Source organism: Erigeron canadensis, chromosome 6 (assembly GCF_010389155.1).
Source record: "Erigeron canadensis isolate Cc75 chromosome 6, C_canadensis_v1, whole genome shotgun sequence".
NCBI classification, from domain to species: Eukaryota; Viridiplantae; Streptophyta; class Magnoliopsida; order Asterales; family Asteraceae; genus Erigeron; species Erigeron canadensis.
Genome location: NC_057766.1, coordinates 30145939 through 30168889, shown reverse-complemented (window position 1 = coordinate 30168889; position 22951 = coordinate 30145939). Strand labels below are relative to the sequence as shown.

At 31.9% G+C, this 22951-nt stretch overlaps 5 protein-coding genes across 5 annotated transcripts; 2 read left to right on the top strand and 3 right to left on the bottom strand.

Annotated features, from left to right (window-relative positions):
- Positions 1 to 2064: 2064 nt before the first annotated feature.
- On the bottom strand, positions 2065 to 3304 carry LOC122606007 (probable carboxylesterase 17). Its single transcript, XM_043778977.1, has one exon. The coding sequence runs from the start codon at positions 3278 to 3280 to the stop codon at positions 2273 to 2275; it is 1008 nt and encodes a 335-aa protein (XP_043634912.1). The 5' UTR covers positions 3281 to 3304; the 3' UTR covers positions 2065 to 2272.
- Positions 3305 to 9010: 5706 nt separating this feature from the next.
- Positions 9011 to 11330, top strand: LOC122602795 (14-3-3 protein 4). Its single transcript, XM_043775392.1, has 5 exons — positions 9011 to 9100; positions 9776 to 10290; positions 10375 to 10497; positions 10608 to 10724; positions 11106 to 11330. The coding sequence occupies exons 2-5, from the start codon at positions 9805 to 9807 to the stop codon at positions 11148 to 11150; spliced, it is 771 nt and encodes a 256-aa protein (XP_043631327.1). The 5' UTR covers positions 9011 to 9100; positions 9776 to 9804; the 3' UTR covers positions 11151 to 11330.
- A 1342-nt stretch (positions 11331 to 12672) lies between these two features.
- LOC122603623 (ultraviolet-B receptor UVR8-like) lies at positions 12673 to 15846 on the top strand. Its single transcript, XM_043776376.1, has 10 exons — positions 12673 to 12826; positions 12918 to 13062; positions 13343 to 13453; positions 13534 to 13594; positions 13751 to 13869; positions 13954 to 14039; positions 14150 to 14351; positions 14951 to 15004; positions 15161 to 15328; positions 15432 to 15846. Exons 1-10 carry the CDS (start codon positions 12789 to 12791, stop codon positions 15636 to 15638), a joined length of 1191 nt encoding a protein of 396 aa, XP_043632311.1. The 5' UTR covers positions 12673 to 12788; the 3' UTR covers positions 15639 to 15846.
- A 111-nt stretch (positions 15847 to 15957) lies between these two features.
- Positions 15958 to 19678, bottom strand: LOC122603624 (membrane protein PM19L-like). The gene is made up of 4 exons (XM_043776377.1): positions 19098 to 19678; positions 16556 to 16733; positions 16400 to 16448; positions 15958 to 16326 (listed from the first exon to the last, which is right to left on the bottom strand). Exons 1-4 carry the CDS (start codon positions 19228 to 19230, stop codon positions 16150 to 16152), a joined length of 537 nt encoding a protein of 178 aa, XP_043632312.1. The 5' UTR covers positions 19231 to 19678; the 3' UTR covers positions 15958 to 16149.
- Positions 19679 to 19867: 189 nt separating this feature from the next.
- Positions 19868 to 22951, bottom strand: LOC122603574 (RHOMBOID-like protein 9, chloroplastic). The gene is made up of 6 exons (XM_043776312.1): positions 22845 to 22951; positions 21795 to 22231; positions 21544 to 21709; positions 20992 to 21162; positions 20752 to 20906; positions 19868 to 20193 (listed from the first exon to the last, which is right to left on the bottom strand). Exons 2-6 carry the CDS (start codon positions 22223 to 22225, stop codon positions 19947 to 19949), a joined length of 1170 nt encoding a protein of 389 aa, XP_043632247.1. The 5' UTR covers positions 22226 to 22231; positions 22845 to 22951; the 3' UTR covers positions 19868 to 19946.

Genomic DNA, 22951 nt, shown 5'->3' with positions numbered 1-22951 from the left:
TTACATAACATAGACATTTTACAAGATCTTTACATAACATAGACATTTTGTCATAGTTAGTTACGTACTTTCACAAGTAATAATCCCTTAATATTTAGTGGTAAAAAAAATCTGACACTTTACATTAAATTTTAGATGGATGCATCCAAGTAAAATAAACTCCTGTCTTTCTCAAAAACTAAAGCCTCGTCGTTTGATTTAGCCATTTTAATTAGTTTGTTGCATGGTTCGAAACTACGAATCTTATTATTCAAGTACGAGTATATAGTTGCCCAAAATTACAAAAGTCATGACCTTGGATGACTTTAAGAAGCAGTTGACTACGTCTCTATCATAGGTTGAAGAATGTTGCTTTGCTTTGGGATATTTTAGCCTCCGTATAAAGTGTCCCACTAATATTGCTAAGACAGATTCCTTTGAATTTGGTAGGCGTGGTAATGGCCATCCAACCTCATAGATATCTAATTACCATACAGTATATCTAAGTTGATATGGATGAAAAAAATTTGATGAACGAATGTAGATGTGGACGTTAACTGATCGATATAAATTACAATTTGCCCATTCATGAATAACCCCGTCGTGCCTTAATTAAAATGTCGAAATTTGACTTATTGAGTTATTAATCTCTAATTTTGATTGTATATAGGTTTGTTTGTATAATATAATATCTAATGAAATTTAAATCAATGAAATATATCTAAAACTCAATATATCCATATATTTTACATCAAGTATTGTATAACACAAACAAAAAAAATTTACGCTTAAAGTTTTGATACTTCACAATGTCAAAATATGACATTTATTTTGGAACGGAAGAAGTAAATATTATTCTATATATACACGCGCACATTTGAACAGATTTTGATTTGCTCATCTTGTGTATTGTTTTCAACTAAACTAAGCATACTTTAATATACAAGAACAGTACCCGTGCGTTGCGGCGACGGTGGTGGAGGTGGTGGCGATGGTGATGTAATGGTGGCTGCGGCGGTGGTAGTGACGGGTGGTGGTGGCGAGCGGCGATGTCGGCAAAGATAAGTGGTGGTGACGTTGGCGGTGATGGCGAGTAGTGTAGGTTGTTGATGTAATTTGGTTTTGATGAAATGTTGAAACTTAAAATGTTAAACAAAGCTATTTGCTTTATTTATAATACTAGCTAATTAACTCGGGTTTAACTAGGGTATTCTAAACAAGTTTCGTAAATATATGTTCATTATCATAATGAAGCATAAAAAACCGTACTGTAAAAATGTTTATATTTTTAATGGCAAGTTTTCAATGTTGCTATAATGAAAAGAAAAGATTCAACCTTTATTACATCATAAAAATATATTATTATATGTTAGGCTTATTTTTACATTAGACTTGATAGATATTAAAAACTAATGAAGGGACTAAAAATTAAAATTAATAGGATGATGTCATAAATTAATTAGATAAAAAATAATTAATTAATAAAAAAAAGTTTAATAATATCTAATGAGATTTTCTAAGAATTATAGATGTTATCACAATTCTACTAAGACATAATATAGATATAGATGTAGATTATATGATAGCTTGACAAATAATCTTCAATTGCCTAATTAAATATTTAGTATATTATATCTATTCGCGAAAATGTTTGCATTGACGTGAATGTTGTGCAAGCAAACAAATTTGTTGACAAAACTTTCAGTGGATATCCATTAACCTAATTGGATATTTATGAATATAATAAATGAACAAAAAGGGAACTTATATCAATAAGAATGTGGATGTATATGATGAAAAAGTAAAATAAAAATGAATATGTTCCACATCCGATTTAATTTGGTCAAAGTGCCTTCCTTCCAAATGTAAAATATTCTCTTCAAAGTTAAAAAGTCCAAAAATGGAACTAAAACTTTTCATTCCAATTTAGTCCAAAACTAGAATATATATGTACGGTAAATACATTTAAACTTTGTGAATTCATACAATTAAAGTACATCAATTTTGTGGAATAAGTAACACATAGCATCAAATAATGGTCTATATATCAGGAACGTACAAGTGTTAATTAAAGACTTGTCTCAAATCTCAGTTCATTGTTTAAAGACGATAGTCAGTGATACAACTCTTTTACTGATTATATGTAAATAACATGTGTGTAAATACTCCAATGACGATAAATCTCGAGGTGAGATTAGGAAACAATAGTTACATCTATCTACGTGACAATAATGAAAAGACTAGCTAGCAAACCATATAGTATATAATTTGGAATTTAATAATTAGAACCCTATTATTGGTTAATGAAAGCCTTAATATGAGTCATCATCTCATGGGTTCGGTTACGAGCCATTGGGTAGTTATGCAAAATATGAAACGCGTGCCCAACGTCTTTGTAGATGGCTGAATGTACTGGCACGCCTGCGCTAGACAGGGCAGCTGCCAACTCTATATTTCTATCTTTCAATATGTCTAACTCGGCCACGTGAATCATAGTCTTGAAGCGCCTTAGAGCACTCAATTTAGGTGCACCCTTGGCAAGAGGGTTACACCAAGGGTGGTCACGAGTGGCTCCTATTGGAAGCGCGAGGCGCCAATAGGTATCAGAAGCCAATAATGATAGTGCAGAGTTACTAGGTTGTATAGAATGTTTCTCGGACATGGTTCTTGATTCACCACCAAAAAAGGGCTGAATAAGAATGATCCCCTTTGGTGACAAAACCGGCCAAGAAATTAGTCTTGACGCGACATGTTGGGCGATATTTGCACCAGCACTGTCACCAGCTAGATACAAGCTAGAAAGGTCACAACGTTGTAGCTCATGAATGGTTCCCTTCGACGCTTCCTGTTTTAGCCACATAATGGTATTGACTCCATCATCATAGGCAGCTGGGAGCCGGTCTTCAGGGGCAAGACGGTAATTTACCGATACAATGACACAACACGCAACACGAGCAAGGTTTGTCAAGAAGTCATGGTAACAAGCCCAAGAAGCTGATCCCACACAAAACCCGCCTCCATGAAAATAAACTAGCAACGGCAGTTTTGTTGATGAAAACTGCCTGTTGCCAGCAGGGGCATACACGCGTGCCCACAAGTTAGTAAACTTGTTTATGGTTACATCTTTAGCTACAACCTCGAGCTCCAAGGGTACCATGCAAGAAACATAAGGTACGATAGGAGGTCTTTCAACGTGCCCGTCTTTATAAACTCGAATCAAGCCATTGATCTCTTCAACCACCGAGCTATGGTTTGGACGTTGAAAGTTAGTTGACTTTTGACTTATGGATATTGTTGCCATTATTTTATATACTTGTAAGAAATGAACTAGTTGTGTAGTTTGGTGATATGATCGAAATGTGATCAGTAGTGACTATATATATATAAGCCTGTTTGAAATCCAGAATAATGTTCGGACGTATTTTGTCTTCGTCGTCTTCTAATGTCATTGACTTTTGGTCAATGATGCATCGTGAATCAAGATCTCGTGATCTTATCGGATAAGAGTCCCATAACTTTTGGCATGCATTACCCATATTGGTCCAACATATTGGGTCTTAATAACTCATTATAAATGCTGATCAAAATACTATTTCATAATGCATGATAGAACAAATGCGTAAACAAGCAAAAATCTTAGAGAAAACGAATTTTAGATGTATCGATTTTTCATGATGGTTCATATAGATAATATAAACATAAACATATATAATCATATACCTTTATCATATTGTGCAATGTAGTTTTTCTAGATCTCATGTTGGTTAGAACTTAGAATATAGATTATTTTTGTAAAACTAATAATATATAATATAACTAACAGAGTAGATTATGGTACATTTGACACCCTCAATTCTCCTTCTTTATCCTAATACTCTCTCCTTATTAATCCTTCATTTTTTTAAAAAATTTTTAATAAAAAATAGTCAACCTTTAATAAAAAATTTATTATTATTATTATTATTATTATTATTATTATTATTATTATTATAATATACCACAGAAAAAAAAACTTCATAAATTCTTAACACTAAGAAAAAACTTATGGCCAAATCTTTATTATTATTATTATTATTATTATTATTATTATTATTATTATTATTATTATTTAACTAAGTTTGAAAAAAAAGGTAAACCGAAATCAATATTTATAAAGTGTTAATTTTCATATGTTTCTTCTTTAGTTTTCGTATTAATTAAGTTGTGATATTGGTTATATATTTTTTGTTTCTATTTTTATTTAAGTAAAGTTGAAAAAAAAAATGTTGATCTGGAATCAATATTAATACATAGTTAATTTTTATATGTTTCTTCATTAGCTTTCGTATACATTAAGTTGTGATATTGGTCATACACTTTTTGTTTCATAATTATTATAAGATTTATATATCCTGACGCTACCCTTCCAATGGCCTGAACATTAGTAGATATGTATACTTTGTTAATGAAATAATAACTACATTTATTCAAACAATAATGTTAATTATATTCATTCTTACCTAGTAAAAGCACGGAAAGTTTTTTGCTGATGTTTTTCTAGAATATATTATGAGTAGAAATTGAAAATGTGCGAATATATTTTGGAGGTTTAATAGAATAAATTTATTCGATGGGACTTTAAACCGTGTCAAGCTACAAAAAGTTGCAATATTATTCAATCCCGGAAAGATTTTATGCCAATTCTAGGGTGTTCAGTGAAAGTTAATTTGGACTTTACGCCTTCCGCATTTTAACGTTTTACTTTGTATGCAAACTACATTATTATATAATCAATGATATGTCAAATTTTTATATTATCATAAATCGACAAATATAAACCATGTAAGATTTAAAAACCACTAAAAAATATGAGCATGGTACTCGTGTAATGCAGCGGCGAGTCGACGATGACGATGGTGGCGACATCTATTGGTGTAGGTAAAAATATTTTATTTAAATGAGTTAGTAGAGATATTTTCTAATATAATGGACTAATGATGTAATTACATTAAGGGTATTCTAGTCAATTCGCATGTTCCATTTATGTAAACTTTCAACATATAGGTTATAATTTTTATATAATAGTATAAAAGTATAGATATAGAAGTATAGATGAAGTTACATTAGTGGTTGTTTACATTCCGGTTAACAGTCACTAGACAATTGAAAAATGGATACATCATCTATTAGAGGTTTCGCTAAGTAAAGTTTTCATTTCTTTGAATGTCTTTCATTCATCCGGATACGTCTGCATTGTCATTGTATTTGTGCTTTAACATTTTGCTTGAATTATCTAGTTGTCTACTAAAATTACTAAGCAATTTTCATAATATCATTGTAATTTTCATACAATTATTTTTCTGATATATAATTCTGATAGCTTACTATAGACTCTATATTTATCTTCTAGTTCTTTATTAAGAAGACCGGTTTGACATCCGGTCCAGTTTTTCAAAACATTGATTTAAAAATAATAAAATATTAATGATATAAAACTAAATACTTATAACCAAATTTTGTTACGTTATATGATAACAATATTATACAAAAACATAATTTAATAAAAACTTATAATTGAAAAAAAAGATTATCGTAAAAAAATCAAAAATTGATTTTAAAGATGAAAAATAATGTAAAATATCAAAATATTGGTTTCTACAATTATATAATTAAAAACATTAATTATTAATGTCTACAAATTTAAATAAGAAAATAATAATCATTAAAATTTATTAAAATTAAATTAAATCTTAAAAAGTTAAAAAAGATATATAAAATCATCATTTAATATATATAATGACTTAATTTAAAAGTTGAACTTCAATATCTAATGGTCCATACTTTTTCAATTATGAATTAAGATTTTTTTTTATATATATATTTAGAGATAATTATCATTAAATGGTTTAGTAGAAAAAAATCTTGTTTTTTTCTTGAATTTTCTTCTAGACAAATAACTTGAGATTGGCCACAAAAGATAGTTGGAACTGACCATTATGAATAGAAAAACCGGTAATCTTAGTATCGATCCATAACTTTAAGATATTCGAGTATTAGTATGTTGTAGTATCAATTCATAAGGCCTCATTTTCTAAGTTTGATTTAGACCCCAAATTAATCAGCCGAGAAGTTTCTTTGCCAATTCATTGTCTGTACTTGATAGATTTCTAACGACATATTCTTTGAAAATTCTCTTTTGGAATTTGGGAGTATAATTACCTACTATAATAAAGAAGTAGGATGTGAACAGTATCTTTTTGTCTTTACATGTAGTTTTAATAAAAATAACAGACCTAGCAATTATAACAACAAAAGTGGATTGAGTAAAGTGGTTGGTCTTTATAGCTTAGGGGGTGGAGGTCACGGGTTCAAGCCTTCCTCCCTTTATTTTTTTTTGTTTTTTTTAATAGTAAATTATTTGCATTTTAGCCCTTTCTTTTTTTGCTTTGTACTTTTCAGTCCCTTCTGTTTCTCTTTTATTACTTTAACCACCTAACTTTATATATTTTGTTTTTTTTAATAGTAAAGTATTTGCATTTTAGCCCTTCCTTTTTTTGCTTTGTACTTTTCAATCTCTCTTGTTTCTCTTTTATTACTTTAACCACCTAACTTTATATATTTTGTGTTTTTCTTAATCTTTTGTAACATTTTATTTTTTTATACTTTTATCACATTTAATATTTTTTTATAACTTTTTAAAATTCTATATATTTTGTTATTTACTATGTTTTTTTAATTCTTTTTTTAAAAATTTTTGTTGCGTTGTATCTCTTTTGTACTCTTTTAAACATTTCGTTTTTATACCTTTTTCACATGTAACATTTGTTTTTTTATATAACTTATTTATTTAGTTTTCATATTTCTTTTTGTTTTTTTGGTTCTCTTTTTTATTTTTTGGTTTAGTATATTCCTTTTGTAATTTTTTTAAATTACGTTTCAATATTTTTTGTCTCCCATAAAAATTTGTGATCTTTTTAACCCCACTTATAAACGTAAACGTTTTCAAAAACTTACGTCGCCCATTGGGCGGCATGAAATTCCTAGTTTTAAAAGAATGCAACTTTGGTCCAACTAATTGAATCATTTGATTACTTATTCACATTAGGAAGACCTTACCTTTTTTTTTTCTTAAAAAGCAAAATTTATGCTCTTAAACTACCCATTGTTTACAACTTAAACGTTTAAACCACCCATTAGTTATTTGCATATGGAGTAATTATTTCAATTCTCAAATGAGTTTAATTGAACTTAAAGACTTAAAGTTTAATGCTTGATAAGCTACCTTCGATACTAAAAATGACTTTTAGTACGTTGTATTATTGGTAACCTACCCATTATCGGACTATCGGTTATCTACTAACCGATCCCATAACCAAATATGGAGTAATTATTTCAATTTTCAAATGAGTTAATTTAAACTTAAGTTCAATGCTTACGTATGGTGATATGTTAACAACTTATGTATTATTTTATTTAATCAATGGGTAACATATAGATCTTACACATCTTTAAAAAAAATGTTGATCTTGGTTGAGACATGCTTGAATAATTATTCTTGGAGTTGATGGACTTGTAATCTTTTGATTTAATTCTTGGTTGAGAATTTTTTATTTTATTATTATTTTTTTTTATGTGCATAAGCTTGGATTTAATAAGATTTGTCAAATCTATCAACTTATAAGTTAGACATCTCCAATGACAAATTGATAGAAAACTTTTTTTTTATTATTATTATAAAATCCATAAAAAGTCTTTTATTATTGATTAATATAATATGGTTTGCAATATAATTTTATTATTAAAAGTTATTCGGACTTTGAAATGATCATATTATTCTTATTCTTTATTTATTACCTAATGTCTCCTTCCCACTTTAAACAATTCAAACATTGAGATGACCAGGTTATTCTTCTTCTTTATCCACTAACTTATACATCTTCATTTAATATACATATAATATCCTTAGTAAGATATCCTCTAACCCTTAAATAACATACTAACCCCCTTTTATATCAATTGATTTTACACGCGCCACCACACCGATACCATCGCTATCGCCACCACCATTACCACTATTTCCGCTTAGACATACATATGTCTTGTAGCTATCATATAGACCATTTATCTAATTTTATTTAGGGGTGAGTATGGTGCGGTTTTTAGTTAAAACCAAACCATTATTATGGTTTTTTAAGATTTCAAACAATTTGTAAATGGTTTATAGTAGTTTGATTTTTCAGTTTTCAGGTTGGTTTTTGGTTTCAAATGGGTGGGGTTTGGGTATTGTTAAACACCGGGTCAACTAAAAACTAAAAAACAAAATATCCAACTATATGGTTTATTCATGCAAATATTGATATTAAAAAACTCAAAGTCTACTTCAATGATCTATAACAAAATTCAAATGCTTAAATAATAATAAAAAATCAAGTTCAACTTCAAACAAGTGGTCTCTTGAATCTTGATTATATACGTATGAAAGTCTAGCGTACAGTATCTTGAAAAAATATATATTAGTTAAACTAATATTAAATTTTTAATTTAATTTTATTGATAATACATAATGCGGTTCGGTTTGGTTTTTTATATGCAACCATAATCCAAACCATTAATTTGGTTTTTCTAAATACAAAAACCTTAAATTCGGTTTTTCATTATGGTGTGGTTTTGTGGTTTGGTTTTTTGTGGTTTATAGTTTGGTTTTGCTCACCCCTAATTTTATTTACTAAATCCAACCGCAAATTTTTTGTATTTGACGCAAAATACTCTTATTTTTTCAACAAATCTAAAATATCTTCTATAAATTTAAAAAATATGCAACAGATCAGATCAGAGCAAATCAAATCTATATCTATATATAGTAAAAACAAAACAAAAAATGAGCAAAAATAATTCCAATTTTCGGCTCATAGTATAGTCCGCTAGAAAAGTAAAAATAGAAAAGATGTTACTACTAGTAAAAGTAAATTTGATTCTTTTGACGGTCAGCAGCAGCCAATAGGGTAGCAATCTCCGCCCTTTATATACACGTGTCACTTTCCTATTGGTTAATCGACCCTCCGGCCTCATATATTCGCCTCTTATATAAACCCTCATTTTTCTCCCCTATTCTATCTCACATATAAACCCTATCAATTTTGAGGTATTTCTTCATCACTTTTCTACTATTTTTTTTTTTTAATATAATTAATTTATATTTCTATTATATTCATTTTTCAGTACTGTATCTGTTATTATCTATGATTATCATTTTTTTGTCTGTGTATGTGTGTATATATATTTTTTATTTATATTATTTCCCAGTATTTTAGACTTTTTTATTTAGGTTTGTTAACTGTTTGTTTATGTGGATCTGTTGATTTTGATATTATGAATTTGAGATCTATTACTCTTAGATGTGTATAATTGTTTAGGTATAGATTTAAGAAAACTGTATGTATAAAGTCTGTTTGGATCATGTATTTTACTGCAAATGTGTTGGAAACAATATTTATTGATGTATAAATACATGTTATTTGTATTTCAATATATAGATACAAAAACTATGTGTTAGATGATATTGTTAGTGTACAATGAGTTAGCTTCATCTGTTTCTTTTCATTTCATAATGATGCGTAGTGGTAGAAGTACAGATCCTTTTCGTTTTAATAGACGTAAGACTGGCCGATTTTTATTTTTGGGCGATTTCAATGATGCCTAGTGTTGGACGATTTTTATTTGTTTCGGGTTTTAAGTACAAGTGCTAGTTGGTTTAATGGTTTTGTGTAAGTATAGCTTGAATTGGGTTTGTATGTTGAATGTTGTGATATTGGTGCAGGATTACGTGTAACTTATTAGTGACTAAAAATGGTGCAAACTGAAGCTTCGCGTGAAGAGAATGTGTACATGGCTAAGTTAGCAGAGCAGGCCGAGAGGTATGAGGAAATGGTTGAGTTTATGGAGAAGGTTGTGAAGAGTGTGGAAGCCGAGGAGTTGACAGTGGAGGAAAGGAATCTGCTCTCGGTTGCTTACAAGAATGTGATTGGTGCTAGGAGAGCTTCGTGGAGGATCATCTCTTCCATTGAGCAGAAGGAAGAAAGCCGTGGGAATGAAGATCATGTCACTCTAATTAAGAACTACAGGTCCAAGATTGAGACTGAATTGAGTAAAATCTGTGATGGGATTTTAGGTCTTCTCGAGTCTCATCTTGTTCCCTCTGCATCAACTGCTGAATCTAAAGTATTTTACTTGAAGATGAAGGGTGATTATTTTAGATACCTTGCTGAGTTTAAGACGGGTGCTGAAAGGAAAGAGGCTGCTGAGAACACTTTGTTGGCATACAAGTCTGCTCAGGTAGACAATAGCCCATCTTTGCTTTTGTGCTGATTTTTGTAACTTGCAAATTGTGTTTATTGATTGGTTTTTTCTGTTTTTCAGGATATTGCATTAACAGATTTGGCATCTACTCACCCAATAAGGCTGGGTCTTGCACTTAACTTCTCCGTGTTTTATTATGAAATCCTCAACTCGCCTGATCGTGCTTGCAACCTTGCTAAGCAGGTTATATATACTTCTGAGATGCTAAATTTCCTTTGTAGATAAGCTGTGTGATATGTTTTGTTTGACATATATTTGTATCTTTTGACAAGTGTTGTTTTGTTGCATGACAGGCATTTGATGAAGCCATTTCTGAGTTGGATACACTTGGTGAGGATTCTTACAAAGACAGCACATTGATCATGCAACTTCTGCGTGATAACCTCACTTTGTGGACATCTGATGTTGCGGTCAGTCTCTTTCTCCTTTGCTTATACATTCATTTATTAGATGTTAAAAAGTATATTTACTTCAATGTAAGATAGTGTATGGGGTTGCATATTTTAGTGGTGCTTATTCTTGATATTGCATTCGAAATAAGTACCTTCAATGGGCTCTTAACTAGGACTTATGTAAATATAAATATGTGCAAATAAGTATTTTTTTCTTTCTTTCATCCGAAAACTTACAAAGTGCGTATTGCAGTATAAAACACAATTAGCTAAAAAGACTTCAAATATACTGTCCCGAACGTTTCTTATCTTTGCTGGTTCAGATTGTGCCCTTATAATAGTAATAATCCATATGTAGTTCATTGTTACTAAGTCGGTGTTCTGTTTTTTATATTGCAGGATGATGCAGGAGATGAGATCAAGGAAGCTTCAAAGCCCGAGTAAACCCGTGATATCAATAGGCTTATTGAAACTGGTTGTCTTCTACTTGGTGGTGCCTTTTAAGTTTTTTTTTTAGGGTGCTTATATTGGAAACATATGGATTTTTGATAGATGGTCTACTTGTTTGAAGTACTTGGATGTTTGGTTTAGTGTGATGGTTAGTTTATTACTATTTTTGATTCATGGGTTTCACTTTTGTTCGATGAAGCATGTTATCATATTCGGTTTAGGTTTCCAGAGTTAAAGCTTTTTTTAATGAATGTTTGATTTTCTGGAACATAGCTCAACAAAATTTGTTATTTCATATATGGAGGTAACACACCCCAGAAGTCCTTGAGTAGTGCTTCTAAAAATCATGATGTTAAAAATAATGGATAAATCATTAATGGGGCATGTGAGGATAAGTTGAGGTACCAATCACTTGTCTACATTTAACCATGGGCCACTAAATGGACATATGCACAAATATGGTTGAAAATGCTGCAATATCGAATCGGATTCCCACGTTAAAAGACATTGTATGATATGATATCATTGAGATATGCAATGAACTAGTTTATGATTAGGTTACAACCGCAACTTGACTTTTAACAAACAACTTAAGCTCGAATTACCTCAGCTCAAATACTCTTCGAGCTTTAAATACATTATATATACATGTTAATGTTAATACTTAAATAATCAACCTCAGATTTTATAGGAACTATCTGTGTAATTATTTATCGTGCCAAGCTCGAGGCATGCTTACTATAGCGAGCCAAACTTGAGCCCCGTACTGAAATTTTATATGTTTGAGCTTTCTGAGTCAAGCTCGAGCCATCTTTGTTACACAACGAGCCATCGAGCCTGTGTACCGAAAACTCGTCGAACTATCGAGCTCGGTTGTAGTCCTATTTATGATCCCATTTGATTTGTTATGTGTTAACATTAGATTTTTACATATTTTTATGAACTTACTAAATTGATTGTATCTATCATTTTTCTTGAACTAAACATAATAGATTCATGAAAACCTTTGATTCATACTCGATTATCATAGATTGAGCTTCAAACAAATTTATATATTTTTAATGCTGCCCCTTTTGTCTACCATGCACAATGTTTATAGAATTATATATTTTTAATGCTTTTTTATATATTAGTTTTATTCAAAATTAATTAGTCCACACACAAAACAAATTTTTTTCCTCTAAATAAATTTATAGCAACGTCATTCAATATGTAATACTTTTACATAACTTTTTTTTTTTTTTTTGTCATACACAAATATATATACATAAAAACATTTATTTGTATATGACAAAAAATACTAACTGTTTAAGAATAAATACTCTTTACATAAGACACTTTAGTAAAGACATTTAAGTATTTAACTCACACTATAAACGTTTTTAGTATATCTTTCTAATGAATAAAAATAAAATAAAATAAAGAAATATAAAAACACAATCATTCAAGAAACACAAAGATTAAATCACAATCAATTCGATTTATTTAAACGATTTTGCTCCAAAAAGGAAAAGAAAAACAAAAAACACGGGGAAATACATACACAAAAGCATATATATCTATCCATCTCATCACTATGGTTGGGCTACAAATATCGACATATTCTTCTTCTTTTCGTAAACACTCTTTCTAATGCCTGTCAATAATACTAACACCGCCGTTATCACCTGGTACTCTCTCTTTCTCTTTCATTCTTTCTATTCTAACGGCCGTTACTTTGCGCCGTTAAATCTCCCTAGTTTCTTCCATTGTATGTTTCAGGGGTTCAGGTGAAGATGGACAACTGGGACTAGGAGACAATGAAGAGAAAGACTGGGTTTCTTCTATTACTTCTCTTGATTCCGTTACTGTTGCTTCTGTTGTTGCCGGTAGCCGCAACTCTCTCGCTGTTTGCGATGACGGCAAGGTGTTACATTTTTATATCTATATGTTTATGTTTATTTTTTTATTATGAAGAAATGTTTGTTGCTAGTTATATTGTACAGATGTTATAAAAAGTTTGTGACTTTAGATATTTAATTGCTGAAATAACTTATTAGATTATTATACTAGTCATTGTGTGTGCGTGTGATATTTTAACGGAGTATGGTAACACTGTATAAAAGTACTAGTAATTGCAAAACTGGTATTAGGCCAAGTGTTTTGGTTTGAAATCTGAAGTTTATGATGTGTTGTACGTGTATTAGTTGTTCATGTGGGGATGGAATCAAAGAGGAACTCTAGGGCACCAACCATCGACTAAAACTGAGAACGTCCCTAGTCAGGTTAAAGCTCTTGAAAATGTCAAGATTGTTCAGGTACGTTGACATTTCACCTAATGCTTATTTACACAAGTGGTGTTCTAGTTTTAAATAAAATTTGTTGTTTGTTGATACAGGCAGCAATTGGAGGTTGGCATTGTTTGGCTGTTGATGATCAAGGCCATGCTTATGCTTGGGGTATCTTTGCTCCTATAATTTTTATGTGTCACATGTTCACCTTTTTAGTTATTGTCTATGATATCATGTTCAAAATGCCTCTTGATGTGAAATTAAGGTCCCCTAATGGGCAATAGTAAATGTTTTTCAATACAAATTTTAATTACTAATTGGTAGGTGGAAATGAGTATGGGCAGTGTGGAGAAGAGCTTGAGAAAAAGGGTGATTCTGGTCGGACTTTGAGGAGAGATATTGTAATTCCTCAAAGATGTGCATCAAAGCTTTCAGTTCGTCAGGTCTACTTTTTAATTTTCCTTCTAAACGAAAATTTCTCATGGTAGTTGTTTTTTATTTAACACAAGTCAACTTAACGTATACAGGTAGCTGCTGGCGGTACTCATTCAGTGGTGCTGACCCATGATGGACATGTATGGACATGGGGTCAGCCATGGCCACCTGGAGACATGTACATTGTTCATTTGCTTTTGGTCTTTATGGTTTTCAGTCTTGCTAGTTATTTTGATTTTATATATTTTTTGCATAAGCTGGGTAACTGATATTATACTTCATATCTAGAAAGCAAATTTCGACACCCGTGAGAGTACAAGGTCTAGAGAAGGTTAAGTTGATTGCAGTCGGGGCTTTCCACAATTTGGCTCTTCTTGAGGATGGAAACCTATGTGTTTGGGGCAATAATGAATATGGACAGCTAGGAACAGGGGATACTCAACCAAGATCACAACCAGTTCCTGTTCAAGGATTATCTGGCCTTAAGTTGGTTCGTTCTGATTATACGACCTCTCTCTAATATGCTGTTGAATGCCACTTAAGTTTTAAAGGGGAATTGCATAAAAAGATTACAAACTTTGGTCTGCTTTCTGTTTTGGCTGGAACAATTTATATGCACCTACAAAGGGCCGAAACTGTCACTTAGTTCCACACAGGAATTTTAGATCCTAGGATCAAATCACGGGTGGTGCAAAATGAGAAAAAAATGATAATCCACGGCCCAGTTTGTGTCGCAGTGGATTTGCCCCTTGTGGGTTAGTTGGCCAAAGTTTCGACACCACAATCACCAATAAAAGGAAGTTTCACGTATGTTGATCTACTGAATTTAACAGGTTTCAGATGTGCCACATTAGAAAAGAATAAAAAAATTCAATGTGGTAAAAGTTATTGACACGTCATTGGTTTGCCTGGGTAACGTGGTCAGATTACATAGAATTGAAGTTTATTAAAATTCGAGTCTCTTTGCTAGTAAAAATAAGGTTGTTACAAAATAAATCTACCAGAAATCTGTAATCTGCAATTTTCCCACAATGAAGTATTTGATTCCATATTGTCGATTCAGGAATATAATTTTCTATTTAAATTCAGGTTGATGTTGCTGCTGGTGGTTGGCATTCCACCGCTCTAACAGATGGAGGAGAGGTACCCCATGTTCCATTTTGTTCAAATATTAATCAAATCTATACATCTATCCAAATACTTCCCCATATTCTCCTTAATTGTTTTTGTATTTTTACTTCGTTTCTGCCTACGTGCTAAGCTCAAAAGATGTTCAGATGTAACTGTGGTGTTCAACAGGTATACGGGTGGGGTAGAGGGGAACATGGAAGACTTGGATTTGGAGACGATAAGAGCAGTAAAATGGTGCCTCAACAAGTTCAGCTTCTAGCTGGGGAGGATATAGTGCAGGTGTCATGTGGTGGGACTCATTCTGTTGCGTTGACACGAGATGGTCGTATGTTTTCTGTAAGTGTCCATAAACCCTTTAAAAAGCCACTTCCTTTCACTTCATTTTTAGCTCTATGACCAGTAAGTAATGTATCCAAACTTTAATATTTTGAATTGTTAGTTTGGGCGTGGTGATCATGGAAGATTAGGATATGGTAAAAAGGTGACGACAGGCCATCCATCGGAAGTACCTATTGACCTTCCGCCTCCAAAAGATGGCGACGGCAGTGAAGCAGGACGATGGTGTGCTAAATATGTGGCCTGTGGGGGCCGTCATACACTCGCTATTGTAAAATGGCAAGCTTATGAGGCGGATGGGTTGATCTAATGGAGATTGCAAGTATTTTGATGATTTTTCCATGAGAAATGAATATGCAGAATCATTTGAAGTATCTTATCTAATATCCAAGGAGCTAGTTAAGTTGAAGTTCTATCAGTTTCCTTTAAAGTTGTGAGTTATATTGTTAAACAAGTGGTAACTCTAACCCGAGTGTAACATGTTTATTATATATGATCGGTTGATCGATTAATGATAATTTGAGTAAAATCTGGACTACTGAAGTATCTGATCCTAGTGATTATTACTGGTCAGGTAGGTTCAGTTGGGACTTGGGACTTTATTAGAAATAGTATGGTCCAATCCACCAAAGGGTCTTTCGCCTAGTGGTATTAGCATTTGATTGTGACACATCGAAAAAGAGATTGTGTCTTTAAAATAAAAAAAAACAAGTTACAATTCAAACAGCACCAATACACTTGATTTTCTATTGCTCCCAACTATATACACAAATTGTGCCCTGATTATGTCATACAATATGTACATTATATGAAATCTTGTATTACTCCATAGACGACGTGCTAGGCTGGGGCTGGTTGGGTGCTCGCTGAGTGACCATGCCATCTCCGTGGTCAAGAAGATCAGGTCTATACTTGCGACTAAATACTCCAGCTTGCAGAAGCATTAGATACAACAGTTGACTGAATGTTGAAATCGTGATGAACAATTCCAGTGTTTGCTGCACTTTTAAGGTGATTCTCAGTAGATGAAGAAATTATATTGTCTCAGAAAGAAAAAGCTATATAAATTACCAAGCGTTTTCCTCTTCGTCCGCCCAATTTGATCTCCTTCCAGGCAAAACTACGTTAAGAAAACTGCTGTCAGTAGTGGATAAAAGATAAATGACATCTTTGTAGTGATTCAGAATTAAGTCTATAATATCCAAAAAGAAATTAGATGTATAGTACCCAAAGGCAACAGCAGTAATAGCCCAAGAGATAAATGCTGAGGATGAAGCACTGGCCAAACTGGCACTATTCCATGCTCGGTGATGCATGACCCCAATGACCAGTGAGCACAGTCCTACTGAGCCACCAAGTAATCCGAACTCTAACATGTATGTTGTCGCTGGGTTCCCTCCCAAGTCTATTCCAAACAATTTATATAAAGTGAGGTCAATTTTGCTATGGTCAACTTGGTCAATCAAGCCAAAAAAAGGTACTCAAATGGTTCCAACCTCGTATAAACTTATATTAATATCAAATCCAGAATCAAATGAACTTTTTTGTCACTCTATAGAAACCTGAGTGGTACCAAAATTCAATTATACAGGCATATGTTGGTGTTTAATTTTTTGTGAGTTGATCGTAATTCAAAACCGTCTTTGCCACTCAATTCTTTATAAAATAGGCCGTACTTTTTACTCGATAGAACTCGGACTTGTATAGTTCTAATTACACGTCTATATCTTGTTATATCCTAATTAACACTTTCTTCGTCACAAATTATATGTTTATTTTGAAAACACACACTTTTATAAATTCATAATAAAGATTTGATCATATAATAGCCAGATTACGGATATCTTAATCTTAATCTTAATATATACTATAAGACAGTTGAACTAATTACTAATTAACCAATCACATCGTTCGATTTTATCAAATTGACTTTTGATGATGTCATCATTTAGATAAACTACAAATTAAAAATCTTAATAATCATTATCAAAATATATTATTATATTAATATTTATATTAATTTGTAGAAAAAGTCTCATTAATTTACACTTTTTTGGTTCCATCAATAATTTACACTTTTTAGCCCTGAATACTTAATTTATATTTATTTTTAGCCATCAACTTGAGAGAATTTTTAAAATTTACAATCATTTAATTAAATAAAAAAAATTTAACATATGAAATATTTTCTACAAAAAATTATTTGAAAACCTAATAACTTATTAACAAATATTAGAAGAGTCCTAATTGTTATCAAATAATATAAAAACAATCCTAATTGTTATCATATTATCATAGAACAAGTGATTAAAAATAAACATATGCGTGTTATGAACGCGCATCATGATTAAATACATATACTTGTCAAGTTCAGGATCACAAATATGTTTATATTTTAATTCTTAATTATTTTTCCTAATAATATATATCACATTATGAGTACAATCTGTTTCAAAATATATTATAATGGAGAAATTATTATATATAGCATGTGCCTTGTGGAATGACTACGACAAACAATTTCATCAATATGTCTAGGTTAATAATGACAGTGAAGAACATATGATTATTATACTACAACTTATAAAATATAACACTTAAAACCATGTTTTTTTTTAAATTGTAAGTTTTTATGACTTAAATGTATGAAGATATAATATTGTTAATATCGTAAATCTCGTGTTCAGTGTTGGACACGGGTCTAAAATCTAGTGTTTGGGTAAAGTAACTGTAGCTGTAACTTTTAATTGGCATTGTAAACTGTAGCTTTTAAACAAAACTGTTAGCTAGAGCTTTTAATTTTTAAAAGTGTTTGGTATGGTAGCTGTATTTGCAACTTCAAGAGTTATTTGTGTAACTTTTAAAGATTAAAAGCTTCATTGAAAAGCTAAAGCTCCTGAAGTAGCGTTTCATTTTGGAACTTTTTCTTTCAAATAAAAGTTAAAGCTAGTTGCCTTTAAACAAAATTTTTTACACTTTAAGAGCTTTTAGTTTAAAATAAAAAGCTAATGCTCATAAAAAGCTTGTGCCAAACAATGTCTACATGTGTGTTCTTGTTATTACTTTTGGTAAAATTGTAGAAACTTGCCTTTATAACAAAAAGAGTTTTCATAAAGATTAAGGATAAACAATATGTCAGTGTCGGAAACGGTATAATTTCCGAGGCAAACTAAAATAGAAAGATGAACACTTATGGGCATTTGACCTAGCCTTTTTAAGGGTTTGATAGTTAACACACAAGTCTCACTTTTCCCCCAAACCACTAACAGTTTTTTTACTTGATTGAGATTTTTGTGAAGTCATGTTGGTAGAGATTATTCTAAAAGGATTATTAGTCTCTAAAGCAATTAGCTGAAAAGTTTCAACTAAACGGAAGACGTTTTCTTGATTTTATGTAATTGGGGAAAGACAAATCTTTGACTCGAGGTTTTCCTGGTATTCCCCGTTAAGCTAAAAACCTTACACTCCTATACATAAGTTAACCCGAAACAACAACAACAACGGTACCCAATCCTGCGAAGCGGGATATGAGGAGATAAGATGTAAACATCTCTACCCAAAGATAAAAAGACTGCCCTTTTGCATAGATAACCCGAAAACCCACTTAGGATAAAACAGAGCGAGTATTCTAACAATTATATAGACATTGATTTGTGTTAACATGAATCATATTGTACAACTTTATCATATACAAACAGGCCACAAAATTTTCTAAGGTTGCTAGAAAACACAAAGCAATTTCAAAAGAGAAAAAAGAAATCGAGCTTACGAGGATGGTTTTGTTGGCCATCGATGTACTTGTCAATAGACCAACCAGCAAGTCCAACCACAATTATATACACTACAAAGTTAACTGCCAACATTGGCACCATTAAACCTCTACCTAAATTTCCCACTTCCATTCTTCAGTCAAATTTTTCTCTATTTTTCAGACACACATATAAACAAATAGAAAGATGAAGAGATAGAGATGAAGAGAGATGCTTGGTGTGAAAGACAGTTAGGAGTATGCTTTCAATGCACCCTAAACTTAAAGTACAACTTATACACCATCAAGTACATGTCCATCAGCTCTTTAGAAATATTTAGAATTATGTGGAGGACACGAGTAAAAGGTAACAACCTAAATTAAGGCACTATATAGGATTCCTCAACTTTAATCCAAAAATAATTTGATGGGAACCTCTCATCCATCTAGACATCTAGTCATCTACCAGTTGGTACTTACTAATTTCATAAGTTAGTGTCTAAGTAATTCTTAATAATTTAAGAATCCCTTGATTATTTCAAATTTTCATTGATTATTTTAAGTTTGTCTTTTAAGAATCAAACCTAGTTACATTTATTTGTTTGTGGAATAACTCTCGGTAAAAGCGCATTAGTCATTCTCTATATCTAAAAGTAATAAGAAATGAGACCATTAAAGTATTTTAGCCCTCCCTTTGTCTTTTTGTTAACTTGGTGTATATGTGTTATGAGTATATGTTACACATGGACTGCATGCATAATGTCCATTGTGGCACAGTTTGTTTCATGTCATTTTTGTCACACAAAATTTATTCATTTTATAGCACTCTATGTTACATATGTATACATGCCCTTTTTTTTGGAGTTGGGATTAAGCAAGGGTGTCTATAACTAATGAACCTAGTGGAGGTTCAAACATGATAAACAAGGAACTCAAAACTAGAACAAAAATTGTGAAAAATAGAAGTGATTTACAAGGATCCACATTTCGTTGAATGAGAGTGATTCCGTTTTCTTTCCCGTTTTCTGGTGTAGATGACGCTGAATCGTCTATTTGTATTGTTGGGCAAGTAGCGAATCCATAAGCCATGCCTGTGAACGCTGACCCGAAATGTGTCCTGAAATACATTGAACTGATCTAGTAAGTGTTTGGAAATGCAAAGCAATAGTATGTTATCTCAAATTGTAGGATAATTAACATAACAAAATAGGGTTTAAGCCATAATAACTAGATATTACAAGTTGCAAAAATCTATCCTTTGACTGTTGTGACAATTTATGGAGGTATTTGACTTGGGAGTCGTACGAGTTTAACAATTAAGTATAAGTAGCAAACTTTTGTACTGTCTTCTAGGTATCAAACTTTCACTTAGCAATATGTAATCGACTTTCTATAACTTGTAAACTAATAACGTGATAACTTATAAGTTTGTCAGAGAGCAAAAATAAAGTGACCTGATACATATAATACCTTATGAATTGAAGTTTGACAATTTTGCTATATTTGGTTCACTTGGCATAAAAAACATTGCCTCAATAGCCATAAAAAACATTTGTCTTTCAGGTAATTAGTACATTTAGCTAATCAGTTTTTGTTGCAGCTGACTAAATTTTCAAATGAATTATTTAACACCTAAAGCATAGTTGATTTGATAAAGCTTGTGAAGTTTACTGACCAGTCATCGATTGGACCGAAAGTGGATAAAACAAAGCCAAAAGCAGTGGCAAAGATTGCCTTCTGATACATGCTTTCAAAAACATCCTTCCTCATGCCATCCTTATTTTGATATTGATAAATAAGCCAAGCACCTATTATAGCAAACACTGGTCCCTGAAAAATCCGAAATTTTCACTCATTTAACAAACCATTATCTAATAAGAAACTAATTTTTAAAGTCAAATTCTTGTTTGCTTACTGTTCCACCGACAGTTGGATCAGGAGTGTGAAGAAAGCTGGTCAAGTTACCCGAGAGTCCCCCGAGTATATATATTAAGAAGAACGTGAACGGGCCATATGCTCTGCAAACTGGAGGACCAAATGTGAGCAGCGCCCAACTACCAAGCCCGATGTGAAGAATCCCCGTGTGCTGCAATGCAGTAGATAATTTCTAGATTTAGATTTTAAAAGTTGCATGCTTTGATGATGATCTTCATCTGATTCAATAAACTTAGCTGGTTGCTACTCTCTCCTACTAGTCTATCTTATGCTTGTGATTAGAGTGGCAAGATTGGCAAGTCGGGTGGGTTGGGTAATTGTTCAAAAAAGGTCAGGTTGAAACTGGTCATGGTTAAGTACAGGAAAAAACAGGGTTGGTCGGGCAGGGTTGCCTGACAAAAACATTGTTCTAGTCAAGCTTTTGAACTTTTTATTTAGCCCCATAGAAGGCCATGTGGTTACTTGAGTGAACATGGGACATAAAACATGAAACAACTCTAGAATGGAACGAACCCAGCCATCAATCGTGTACCAGAAACATTGGGGTGAGTAGCCTCCACCATTCTCCATATAGGATCAAATGATTTATCTTAGCTCCATATAGTGCCGGAAGTGAGAAGAGTTCCATATCGGTGTCCTTTATTGGGCTGGCAATTTCAAACAGATAAACTGCAATGTTTATTGAAGCCATTGCGCTTCTGCAAGTCAAGAAAGTAACAAATTATGGAACGCATATGTGCGTTTAAAAATCTGTTAAGTATTGATAATGGGAATGAAATTTACATTATATAGAGGCCAGAAGTATCATCATAATCACTCTTCAAATCACCATTATCATCTACTTTCACTTGTGTTACTTGTGCATTTCTGACAAGAAATCTTTTGGGTTCGGAAAAATCTTCTCTAGTAGGGGATGCGATATCGTTATTTTTTGAAGTACTTAAAGAATACCGATTCGTGTCCTCTTTGGATTTTCCAAAGTAAGAATCAAGTGATTCAAGCTGCTTCTCTTTAGAACTAGACTTTGATGTGAACCTGGAAGGTTTCTCGCTTTCTGATGCGTTTGCGGAGATATATCTTAAATGGTTTGTAAATTTCAGCACGTTTTTGTTTGGTTTTACTAAAGTACAAACAGAATAATGGCAAACATTCATGTCCTTGTTTACAGTTGGGTCTTTGTAACACATTTTGAAACATATTGGAGCCACTGCCATGTTCCTCTGAGAAAAAAAAATACATGTAAATGAGTTTCCTTAAAATACCAATGTATTTTTACATCTATTTATTTCAAAACAGTGAGTTATTTCTTATTTCTTGGTCTAATCAGGTTATTATAACATGTTCCATCCAATATGTATATGTACTTACATACAACAAGGCATACTTATAATATTTTTTATAGATATCTTTTGATCAATAATTTAATTTAACAACCAGGGTAACAACCTTTTACGGAAAAAAAAACATGCATGTTTACTTTCCTAGTCAACAATTATGCTTCAGTAATATATCCATTTTCAGTTTGTAAACTGGCGTTCCAGGTTTTCTTGTTACCTAGGAATGACAAGTTTTTTTGACTCAGATATATGCAGTCTGATCCAGGTATTATTTGACTATTTCCTTACCCAACCCCAAATTTTTTACCAACCTAAGACCTGTTTTGGAAAAACAGTATATGTCTAACTACTAATAAAGACCACGTTGGAATAATGAAATAAACATAAACATTCATATAGATAGCTACAATATATATCTAACTGAAAAACGACAGATACAATAATACACATAATATATGTGTATGTATATGTGTGTGTGGGGGGGGAGTTTGCATACCTAAATTCACGAGGAAGAAAGCACAGAACGTGTTAAATGTGTAGACAAAAGAGACAGTGAGTTAAAGATGAGCTTCCATTAATGGCAACGTTGTTATGTTAAGCTAG

Coding starts and splice junctions, on each gene's coding strand:
- LOC122602795 (XM_043775392.1), top strand. CDS start 9,805: ATGGTGCAAACTGAAGCTTCGCGTGAAGAGAATGTGTACATGGCTAAG. Junction 10,498..10,607: donor CTTGCAACCTTGCTAAGCAG/GTTATATATACT, acceptor GTTGCATGACAG/GCATTTGATGAAGCCATTTC. Junction 10,725..11,105: donor TGTGGACATCTGATGTTGCG/GTCAGTCTCTTT, acceptor TTTATATTGCAG/GATGATGCAGGAGATGAGAT.
- LOC122606007 (XM_043778977.1), bottom strand. CDS start 3,280: ATGGCAACAATATCCATAAGTCAAAAGTCAACTAACTTTCAACGTCCA.
- LOC122603624 (XM_043776377.1), bottom strand. CDS start 19,230: ATGGAAGTGGGAAATTTAGGTAGAGGTTTAATGGTGCCAATGTTGGCA. Junction 16,734..19,097: donor TGGCCAACAAAACCATCCTC/GTAAGCTCGATT, acceptor TGTTTGGAATAG/ACTTGGGAGGGAACCCAGCG. Junction 16,327..16,399: donor GACGAAGAGGAAAACGCTTG/GTAATTTATATA, acceptor TTAAAAGTGCAG/CAAACACTGGAATTGTTCAT.
- LOC122603623 (XM_043776376.1), top strand. CDS start 12,789: ATGCCTGTCAATAATACTAACACCGCCGTTATCACCTG. Junction 14,040..14,149: donor CCATGGCCACCTGGAGACAT/GTACATTGTTCA, acceptor CTTCATATCTAG/AAAGCAAATTTCGACACCCG. Junction 15,005..15,160: donor CTCTAACAGATGGAGGAGAG/GTACCCCATGTT, acceptor GGTGTTCAACAG/GTATACGGGTGGGGTAGAGG.
- LOC122603574 (XM_043776312.1), bottom strand. CDS start 22,225: ATGGCAGTGGCTCCAATATGTTTCAAAATGTGTTACAAAGACCCAACT. Junction 21,163..21,543: donor TACTCACCCCAATGTTTCTG/GTACACGATTGA, acceptor ACTGCATTGCAG/CACACGGGGATTCTTCACAT. Junction 20,194..20,751: donor TTCGGTCCAATCGATGACTG/GTCAGTAAACTT, acceptor AATGTATTTCAG/GACACATTTCGGGTCAGCGT.